We start from the raw sequence: 11,263 nt of genomic DNA, 5'->3' as shown, positions 1-11,263 counted from the left end.
TCAAATATCTTGGGGTGCAGATCCTGACCAGGATGGCCCAGCGGGTGTTGCCTGTCTAACACGAGAGTTGTGGTCCCGTCATGCTATGGCTGACGGCTTGACCTGACAGCCCGGAGATAGAGACACTCCGTGGCATGTCTAGCCTAGTGGGCTGTGTGCTCACATGGCTCAGAGAGTGTGGTCCCGTCATGCTATGGCTGACGGCTTGACCTGACGGCCCGGAGGTTGAGACCCTCCATGGTGCGTCTGGAGCAGTAGGCTCGCCCTGACGGCCCGGAGATTGAAACACTCCGAGGCGCGTTGAAACAGTGGGCTGGAGATTCGTGGTGTTCAGGTGTAGTTGTCCCGTTACGTTGGGACTGTATCCCTCAGTTGTTAGGGTGCATGTTGTGCAGGGAGTGAACGATGGGTCGTCTCAGCTCGGTCGGTACAGCTATATGCTGCGATGCGAGTCTTGGAGAAAGATTGGGTCTCAGCTCGGTCGGTACAGCTATATGCTGCGATGCGAGTCTTGGAGAGAGATTGGGATTCAGCTCGGTCGGTACAGCTATATGCTGCGATGCGAGTCTTGGAGAGAGATTGGGTCTCAGCTCGGTCGGTACAGCTATATGCTGCGATGCGAGTCTTGGAGAGAGACTGGGTTGAAGCCCCCCGAAATGGCCGACGCGTGCTACTGGTTGTGATGCCGCGTCAGAAAGGCGGTGGGGTGGTAACACGGAAATTCCCCCCCCGATATGGCCGACGTGCGCAGTTTTAGGATGGAGGCGCCACGTTGGAAAGGCGGGGGGTGCTAATGGTTGACATGTAATGTCGGTGGTGGTCCTCATTGAGAGCTGCTGGGACGCAAGCACGGGATGCCTTTTGGAGATGCGGTTCGTGCGTGCGGCCACCATTTATAGACAGGAGCAGGCAGATTTATTTTGTTTGTGTCATGTCAATTTTATATATATATATTTTAAAATGTAGATACTGGAGCAGCCCTGAAGTGCGACTTCTTTGCCCAATACATGGGTCGGCCCTGAAGTACGACTTCTCGACCCGGGACGTAAACAGACGTCCGGATTAGTGTGTGTAGAGGGATGCTCGACATGTTGGTCTTCGCCTTCTCACCACCTGACGGATGGGAGGCTGGCAGGGTGGTGTGGAACCCTGCCATCCATGTGGTGGTTGTGCATCCAACGCGTCGGAATCTGTATATTTGTTGTTGTTAATTCCCCGTTTTCTATGCGGATCCCGAGGAGGGCTAGGTGTGCCGCGGGTCGTTTGTTCACATGTCATTGCTTCACCTTTTTGTTGATTGATGCTTGTATATAGTGTAAAGTTGTACAGGTTGGTTATGGTATTTATGGTTGCTTTCTTGTTCTCTTTTCTTTTCCTGTTGAGGCTCGTGTATTTTTTTTCTCTCTCTCCCTTTCGTTAATTTAAACTTTCTAATTATTGACAGCCGGGACGGCTGGAGGCTACGTAGAGGGGGGTAATGTAGTGACATAAGAAGGGAGGGGCTGCTGGGGGCTCTGGGACCCTGGGTGGGCCAGGCGCTTAAGCCTCTTGGCACCAGGTGGTGGGTTCTCAGGCGGGTCAGACGCTTAAGCCTCTTGGCGTCAGGCGTTGAGTTTCCAGGCGCTTAATCCCCTTGGCGCCGCCAAAGAGGGGGGGCTGTGTGTGCTCTGTGGGATATCTGGGGGCGCACACGGCCCCACCCCTCGTTGGGGACTGGGCATAAAAGCGGAGCTCCCTGGACGATCAGAGCCATTCGTAGCTCAAGACCCAAGACCCAAGACCAGCCATCGGAGGACCCTGGGACGTTGTGAGAGCCGGTGGTGGGACTCTGGAACTCCCGACTCTACGACCTTGTGAGGGCGAGTTCCAGAGCGTAGCCAGAGTAGAGTATCTAGGCTGTGTACCTAGGCTGTGTACCTAGGCTGTAACAGAGTGTCAGGACTGTTGGAGAGTTGGACTGTTGGAGAGTTGGACTGTTGGAGAGTGTTGAATCGTAATAAAGAAGTTACATCTACAAGTGTCTCCGGAATCCATTACACTTGTGTAGTGTATAGTGTAGTAGTGGTAGTGTATAGTGTAGTGTAGTCTTGGTAGTGTGTAGTGGTAGTAGTAGTGTATAGTGTAGTGTAGTAGTGTATAGTGGTAGTGTAGTAGTGTATAATGTAGTGTAGTAGTGCTTGTAGTAGTGTATAGTGTAGTAGTGGTAGTGTATAGTGTAGTGTAGTCTTGGTAGTGTGTAGTGGTAGTAATAGTGTATAGTGTAGTGTAGTAGTGGTAGTGTATAGTGGTAGTGTAGTAGTGGTAGTGTAGTAGTGTATAATATAGTGTAGTAGTGCTTGTAGTAGTGTATAGTGTAGTAGTGGTAGTGTATAGTGTAGTGTAGTCTTGGTAGTGTGAGGTGGTAGTATTAGTGTATAGTGTAGTGTAGTAGTGTATATTGGTAGTGTAGTAGTGATAGTGTAGTAGTGGTAGTAGTAGTGTATAATGTAGTGTAGTAGTGCTTGTAGTAGTGTATAGTGTAGTAGTGGTAGTGTATAGTGTAGTGTATAGTAGTAGTGTCATAGTGGTAGTGTAGTAGTGGTAGTAGTAGCGTATATTGTAGTGTATAGTGGTAGTGTAGTAGTGGTAGTGTATAGTGGTAGTAGTAGTGCAGTGTATAGTGTAGTGTAGTAGTGTATAGTGGTAGTGTATTAGTAGTAGTGTAGTAGTGGTAGTGTATAGTGTACTGTAGTAGTGGTCAGCGCTACGCTGCGCTAAGAACCTGGCGACCCGATTTCGATTCCCGTTCACGGCCAACACCGGTGACGATTATCTGAACCGGTCGCGGGCCTCCCCTAGGTCGACTCAGCCTCAAACGAGTACCCGGTGCGGTGTGTAAACATCGCCACTGGGAAGACAAAGGCCACCCACCCCCTCGTGTGCCGCAGTGCCGGCTTTCATAGGTGCTCGCTAACAGCACTTGCCCTGACAGTCTGTTACAGGGTATGCGGGGAATCTTTGTCTTTGTGTGCTGGCAGGTGTGTGGGTGTGTGTTTGTGTGTGTGCGGTTTCAGCCAGTCGTCTCAGCCAGTCGACCTGTGGTACCTGCTGGGTCTGCCCCGTGACCTTCTGCCATCGGGCGTTATTTTGGTGATTTCGAAAACGTTTTTTGGTTTGGCCATGTTTGTTTGTTGTAGTACGGAGTAAGACTGATGGCCTAAATCTAAGTTGTATTGTGGTTGTTGTTGTTGTTTGACTTGCATCCCACTGGGATTTTTGCACACAGCGCTGGTGTACGGTGCCTTTTCTGGAATATTTTTGCTGTTTTTTTGCAGGATTTTCTGTTTGCAGTCACATAGTCACTTTAAGATGTTTTTTTGTTCATGTTTTTGTTGCGGTTGCACTCGATACAAGAGTCAAATGGCTCACAGGGCTATACCTAATAAATGAAACTGAAACACTTCACGTGGCCTCAACACCACATCTGCTGCATTAGACTCTCTGAATCACATTTACAGTAGCCTTGATAATAAGCAGTACTGCGCCTGTCTTTTTCTTGACTTGTCCAAAGCTTTTGATATAGTAGACCACAACATCCTGCTTAGTAAAATAAGTTGCCTCGGTTTTTCCGAAAACACAGTAAAATGGTTTAAAAATTACCTCTTTTTTCGCAACCAAACTGTATTCACAGATGGTTGGAGGTCAAACAGTGTTAAGATAACAAAAGGGGTTCCACAGGGTTCCATTCTCGGTCCCCGCTTGTTCTCTCTTTATATAAATGACTTGGGCACTGAACCGGATCATTCCAGGGTAAATCTTTTTGCAGATGACACGGTACTGATTACTGCTGGCCGCTCTCCGGATGACGTGTTTGCTAAGCTCCAGGGTGATTTCAACAAACTACATCAGCTAGTTGCTCTTAAACTAGTCCTAAATTCTGCCAAAACCAAGTTTCTATGCTTCTCACCAGGACTAAAGCGGGAAGTTATTTTCCCCCAATTACATTCCTTAAATAATGATTAAATAGAGCAAGTCAAGATCTATAAGTATATTGGGGTCATCCTGGATTCAAAACTGAATTTTGAAGATCACATTGATTATATTGGGAAAAAGACAATTAAAATTGGTTTTCTATATCGACACAAGCACTGCTTCCCTCCTATGTTCCGTTTGGAATTGATAAAAGCTACCATACTGCCTCTACTTGATTACTGTGACATCGTGTATAAATCAGCCCCAAGTACTGTACTGAAGAAGCTTCACTCAATGTATCACTCGGCCTTAAGATTTGCATTGAACTGCCCATATTGGACTCACCACTGTGATCTCTACATTGGGTCAAACTTAACATATATTAATGTTCGACGGCTTGTGCACCAGATCATATTTATTCATGATTTACTTACAAAAAATCCGCAGATTACCTGCTGGATCTCCTCTGTTTCATAGAACAAATTTGACCTAAGGTCTATGCTCATTTACCAGCTTCATATTCCCTATTGCAGTACATATACTGGAGGAAGGGCCTTTGCTATTGATGCCCACAGGGTCTGGAATGCTGTTGCCAATAAACTGCAACTTGAGTCACTACCTATGAGATCTTCACTCAAAACTTCTCTAGAGGAGTTGTACACCCCTAGCTGCCAGTGCAATTCAGAGGCCTAAAATAAAATGTTTCGCTCCGAATGATCGCTACAAAGTATGACCTGTGTTTTGATTTAGTGTGCTGATCTTAAAGGTGCATTGAAAAATTATGAAACTCCGACTGATGCTCCTGCTGTTGTGGAGTGACTCATGCAGCCAGCTATGGCTGCAGGGTTTTGGTAGTACATGTTGTTTATGTCGTTTATTGTGAAAATTCCATCACAGTTCCTATGATCACTGTTTCATTGCTTTATTTTGGTGATTTCGAAAAGTTTATTGGTTTGGCCATGTTTGTTTGTTGTAGTACGAAGTAAGACTGATGGCCTTAATCTAAGTTGTCTTGTGGTTGTTGTTGACTTGCATCCCACTGGGGTTTTTGCACACAGCGTTGGTGTACGGTGTTTTTTCTGCAATATTTTGCTGTCTTTTCTTGGATTTTCTGTTTGTATTTAGTCACATATTCACTTTAAGATGTTTTCTTGTTCATATTTTTTGTTTGTTGCGGTTGCACCCGATTCAAGAGTCGAATGGCTCACAGGGCTATACCTAATAAATTAACTTGAACTTGACTCGGCCTCAAACGAGTACCCGGTGCGGTGTGTAGTGAACATCGCCACTAGGGAGACAAAGGCGGCCGGGTGTGAGGCTGGCCACCCACCCCCTCGTGTACCATCCCACCCGTAATAGGTGCTCGCTAACAGCACTTGCCCCTACAGTCTGTTAAGGCTATACGCGGGATATTTGTCTTTGTGTTAGGTGCTCGCTAACAGCACCTGCCCCAACATTCTGTCCAGGCTATATGGGCGATCTTTATCTTTGTGTTGGGAGCAAGTTTGAGTGGCGTGTAACCGTGGGAGTTGAACGGGCGCGTGCTGCTACTGACAGTCGTTGACAACGGTTGGATAGACGCTGATAGACAGACACACACAGACAAGACAGGTGGACAGACACAGACAAGAGGAACAGAGACGGAGAAAGATACACAGAGACAGAGAGACACAGGCAGAGAGACACACAGAGGCGAACAGAGAGATGTTGAATCGAACACACTGAACTCGCTCCATTGAAAGAGATTCCTCGATCTTTGCCCATCCCCGGGAGTCGTTCTAGTTTCTATTTATTTCATTGTGTGTGGTGTGTACGTGCAAGCAATGTGGGATATCGATATACACAGATATGAACAAGATCAGCAGACAAGACGTCTTTCATACTCTTTGGTTCTTTCGGTAAAGCCGTGGTAAAGTCACGTAGGTAGAAAAAAGAAAGTAAAAAAAGAAATCACGACTTTTCGATCGCAACACAGTCGTCCTCAGGCGAAAACATCCGGACATTGTCGTGGCAGAAGTCACGTGGCTCGCCTCGCTCAGCTGAGCATTGTTTTAATGCGGTGGGCTCACACGAAATTGATTTCTGTAAGACGAAGGTACTTTGAAAACCCACTGGCGATACTTTTATAAAAGCGCACAACTTCATCTATCTGTGATGAATGCTGCACTTTCCGTCGTTTTCATGCAGGGGGCGCTGCAAACCTACGCGCCCCCTGCATGAACTACGGAGGCGCAGGGACAGACGTTCGATCGCGTTGGAATCGATCTGCAGACGGCGGTCTTCTGGCACGGCCAGCTCTATGTCGCCTTATCTCCACCCCACGATCCCAACCAGGTGAAAGTCAGCATCGAACCGAACCCCCGGCAAGGCCATCTACTTAACGACTAAATGTCGTTTTCAATGAAGTCTTCCAGATGTAAAATTATATAAGCTTTTAATGAATAAATAAAATTATCTAATTCAAAAAGAATACAATTCAAAGTTGTTTCATTTTAAAACTTCAAAACAGAGCATCAGGAGTTTGCGTCGTTCGTGGGCAATTTTTTCGTGACTTTCCTGGCCCAAGGCCATAAATGATTGAGGGGGCTGCAGGCGGTCAGGCTTGCTTCAACCCATGGTAGTGAACATCCAGACGTTAATCGGCAAGGACCATTTCTTGTCCTAGTTCGCCAACATATAAGACGTCATGCAAAATTCTGAGTGTTGTTGTGGAGAATGTATCTACGAGATGTGCTCTGCCTTGTAACCGAATACAAATCTGTACCAAAAATGCATTTCAAATGTGCTTTTAAATTACCTCCTTGCTATGAAGCAGATCAGCAGACACATCTTTCATTTATCGATCTCTCCACAAAACAAAGGAATGTTTTACACAAACTATAACTCGCACAGCCTTCTGGGAGTGCGTCATTGATTCAGTGCAAGCCACCTGTGGACCCTTATTGGTGCACAGTGTCTCAAGAGCAGCCGGGCTTGTTTCAACCGATGGTTGTTAACATCCAGAAGTTAATCAGCAAGGGGCAATTCTAGTCCTAGTTAGACAAAATCTACGTCAACACGTAAGACAAAATTATAATTCGTGTTGTAGAGAATGTATCTCCTCTTCTTGGTTCTTTCGGTAAAGTCACGTAGAATAGAAATAATAAAATAAAACATAATAAAATAATTCTCACGTTTTGGCCACAAGCAGCCGTCCTCAGGTGAAGACCAGGTCTGTCGGGGAGACAGCGTCTGAATGAAACAGCACCATGCTTGGAGCGTATATTTAAGCTGGTTTGGAAGGGGGGGGGGAAGGGTGCCTTGACAAAATAATTTGCATATCAAGAGGAATTTAGCATATTTATGAGAAATGCAGGTATGTGATTAGTACAACTTATGCCCGTGCATTATGCAGGATTAGCAGCATCAAAGGGAGGGAATATGGGAAATGCAGGCATGTGATTAGTACTACTTATGCCCGTTTATTATGCAGGATTAGCAGCATCAAAGGGAGGGGATAGGGGTAGCATTCATAAAGGGAAGGAGTGTTAATAGTATGTAGCTGCAATAACTAAAACCACCACGTAAACAACTAAAGTATAAACTACATAGTATCATCAGTATACTAAATATACTCTACAATAAGCTGAGTTACTAACAATAAATAATACATTACAATTCTACGTCGCAAAAAAATGTATTCTTCCATCTAAACTTTATTCTCTTACATCACACGAGTCTACACCGTACTATATACTGCAATAGACAAACCCAACATTAAATGATATACTTTATTGCTATACACATTGTAATATTACACTATGTATTATTCTACCCACCCTAATGTATATCACACTGATGTATATTCACTATACAATTATGATACTATATATTATTTGTACATTGGTCTTCACCTGAGGACGGCTGCTTGCGTTGTGGCTAAAACGTCGTGAGAATTATTTTATGTTTTATTTTATTATTTCCATTCTACGTGACTTTACCGAAAGAACCAAGAAGATGAATCCCTGCAGTCACGAAAGCTTTAAATCGAAATGTATCTCCTCTACGTGTAAGTTTTAAGTGGTATGCCTTGTAACTGATGAATGATCCGAGTGTGCTCCCTATTTCAAAGACAATGAGTTACTCCAATGGCAGACGCTTCCTGAAAACACAAAAATATCCTTTGACCTGTATCACAAGAACAACGGGTCTCACCCGAGTTATCTGTACACGTTAATCCAATAACACACTTTGTCCTAACATTATTTATGCAATGTTTGACCCTTATAAACTGTCTCAGCCTCGCTGTGCGCTGCGTTGCACCGCTAGCTGAGTAGATAACCTCGCGTCCAATAAACCCTCAGAGCCAGGGTGAACATCCGACTCCAAACGTCAATTATTGATTTTAACGAGGTAAAACTGGTGAGAAAACAGCACAGATACAGCATCTGTTATAACCCGGAAACACCAACACAATGAATGAACACCACAGCATCAGAACATTGTCTTAGATAACATGTTTCTCAACAATAGACCCTGGATGGACCAGGCCCCTACATTACCACTGAATAACTATACAAGAGCATAAGCTGCTGTTACATAAAGGCACATCGTGTATTCATCACACTGCACCCCAAATGTACAGTATTACACATAACACAAAATTGTGGATGAGATATTTCGTCATCCTTGCTCTCAGGATCACAATGTAGTTACTTGGGTACAAGTTTGACTCGACTTATTTAATTACAAGTAACATTCACAATAAGGAAAGTTGCAGGCTCCATTGTTAACTAGGCCTCGTATTTACCATAACAATTTAACAGCATTATAAAGGCATTTGCATCATTATAATGGCCATTCTAACATTATAACAGCATTGCCAATATTATAAGAACATAAACGAACTTACAGACAATGCTTCTAAAGCTCCCACAATGGATAATTGCGGCTGGCTTCACTGGGAAGCAATGTGTGCCGCCATCTTGAATTATGTGTGTAATGGCCGACGCCCGCGTGGTTGAGTGGGAATCTTAAATCGCAACTTCCTGGTCACATGACCAAAATTAGCATCAAAAACAGAAAATTCCTGTGAGGCAAAGCCCCTGCCATGAGGCAGAACATAAACAAATTGTTACATGTACGCACACAATAAGACAGGTATTTATTCAAAATTATTGAGTAATTTTAACAAAATTGAATTACTGCACTGAAATATGCTGCACCAGGTTACATTGTTTTAACAAGCTATTTCAAAAAATATTCACCGTCTGCTTAACAGTGTATGTACAACATACTTTCGAAACGAGTAGGCCTTTGCATGCTGGTGTCTGGGTCAAAATTGAGCAAATTCCAAACATTACAAACTCCACAACTGAGATGCCACATCAACCATCGCCCTCTACTGACAGGCTCTTGTCCACATGCAGGCCGGTTCAGGGCCACCACCTTGTGCCACACAGGGGCAGCTGCTACTTGGATATGCTCTTCGAGTGTTTGAGCCGAGATACGATACAAAAATCCGAAATGCCGAGGCAATTAAGCAAGCACCATATAAATGCAATTAATAACATAGCGAATGCTTGGGAGCTTATTGGCTCCCACTCCTGGTTAGAGATCTACCAAACCCACAGGTCCACAAAGACTGGCCGCTCTTACTCTGCAGGTTCAACCTAGGAATTGAGTGTTCAACTTCACATTATTGTCATTAAAGGCCTGTGACAAAAGTGCATAACTTAGAGCGACATCGTCTCAAGCTTATACATCTACCGGGTCTCCATTTGACTTTGTACTGTCTCAGAGGAAGTCCACCCACACCTCCACTTCCACAATCTGCTGGGAGTTGCCGTGCTCTGCCTCACAGTCAGAATTCTCCTCCTGCTTCATGTTGACTCCATCGATGTGAAGGTCTGATTTTGGAATTGAATCTTCACATTTTACCTTCACTTCTTCGCTCTTCACCATCACTTCTTCACATTTCACCTTCACTTCTTCGCTCTTCACCATCTCTTCTTCACATTTCACCTTCACCTCTTCATATTTCACCTCGATACCTTTAAAAGTGTCCAAGCTGGGATTTTCTTCCGGTTTTTGTTTGATGAGGGATGGGATCATTGCAGCACTTTGACTTTCACAAACTGATTTCAGACTCCACTCCTTGTGGATCTTCTGATGCTTGTGTGTTCTCTGGTGTCTTTGAAGAGCAGATGACTGTGCAAACGCCTTCACACACACACTGCACTTGAAGGGTTTCTCTCCCGTGTGTGTTCTCTGGTGTGCTACAAGAGTAGATGAATCTGAAAACGCCTTCCCACACACACTGCACTTGAAGGGTTTCTCTCCCGTGTGTGTTTTCTGGTGTTTTACAAGAGTAGATGAATCTGAAAACGCCTTCCCACACACACTGCACTTGAAGGGATTCTCTCCTGTGTGAGTTCTCTGGTGCCGTGTCAAATTTCCAGTATAATCCGTGCTGTATGCACACCGGTCGCATTGTTTCCTTGTCGTACCGAGCTTCGCCGAGTGCCTTTGCTCCATCAGACAAATTCGACAGAGGAAGCGACAGCTGCAGACAGAAAAAAAGTTATATCCACGTTAGTATCGATGCACAGAGGAATGCATATTTACACAGTAACACATGACTTATAAGTCGACACTTATTCATATATTTGTAATAAAAGGACTCGGACACTTCTTTCTGTCTTCGTGTCTTTTATTGGGTTCTCGTCTTCACCCACACGGCACTCTGTTATAACTCTGTATTTGTAGCCCCCGGCTATTCACTGCTATTATAGCTTCCTCTCCCCTCTGACTCTCTGCTTCATCTACTGTAACCTCCTCCCTGCAGACTCGCTGCTACCCCTATGCAGACTCCCGCTGCTACCCCTATGTGCAGACCCTCTGGCTGCCACTGTATGCAGACCCGCTGCCCACTCTCTCTCTGCAGCCCCGCTGCCGATTGCAGCCCTCCTTGCTGCCTCGGGTCGGTCACCGCTGGCCAACGGTGCCGATCCTCGTTCCTCCCCGTGTTCGTGGCGATCTCTCCACACCCCGCTTCGCCCTACGTGGCCTTCCTCTGTTCCTGGTTCCCCGTCACTCCCTTTCCTCTTCCGGTTCCCCTCCTTCTATACTCAACCCCTCTCCCCCCACGTGACCTAACTCCTCCCCCCATGACGGCACCTCCGGAGGGCCATTTACAACCGCATTACATCACCCTCCCCCATAAAGAAAATCCAGCCGACCTCGGCTGAATTGCAACCTGAAAAGCAATGCGGGTGCAAAGGGCCAACACGTAAAAAGACACGAAGCATCGAAGAACAATATAACAATGAAC

General features: G+C 45.3%; 1 protein-coding gene across 1 annotated transcript; it reads right to left on the bottom strand.

The window, feature by feature from the left end:
* Positions 1-9,054: 9,054 nt before the first annotated feature.
* LOC133362423 (zinc finger protein 626-like) lies at positions 9,055-10,677 on the bottom strand. The gene has a single exon (XM_061581364.1). The coding sequence runs from the start codon at positions 10,465-10,467 to the stop codon at positions 9,727-9,729; it is 741 nt and encodes a 246-aa protein (XP_061437348.1). The 5' UTR covers positions 10,468-10,677; the 3' UTR covers positions 9,055-9,726.
* Between the last annotated feature and the right edge of the window lie 586 nt (positions 10,678-11,263).

Source organism: Lethenteron reissneri, unplaced genomic scaffold (genome assembly GCF_015708825.2).
Source record: "Lethenteron reissneri isolate LAM-NWPU_2019-01 unplaced genomic scaffold, ASM1570882v1 scaffold_147, whole genome shotgun sequence".
Taxonomy (NCBI): Eukaryota; Metazoa; Chordata; class Hyperoartia; order Petromyzontiformes; family Petromyzontidae; genus Lethenteron; species Lethenteron reissneri.
Note: the sequence above shows the minus strand (reverse complement) of the source record. Positions and strands in the feature narration are given on the sequence as shown.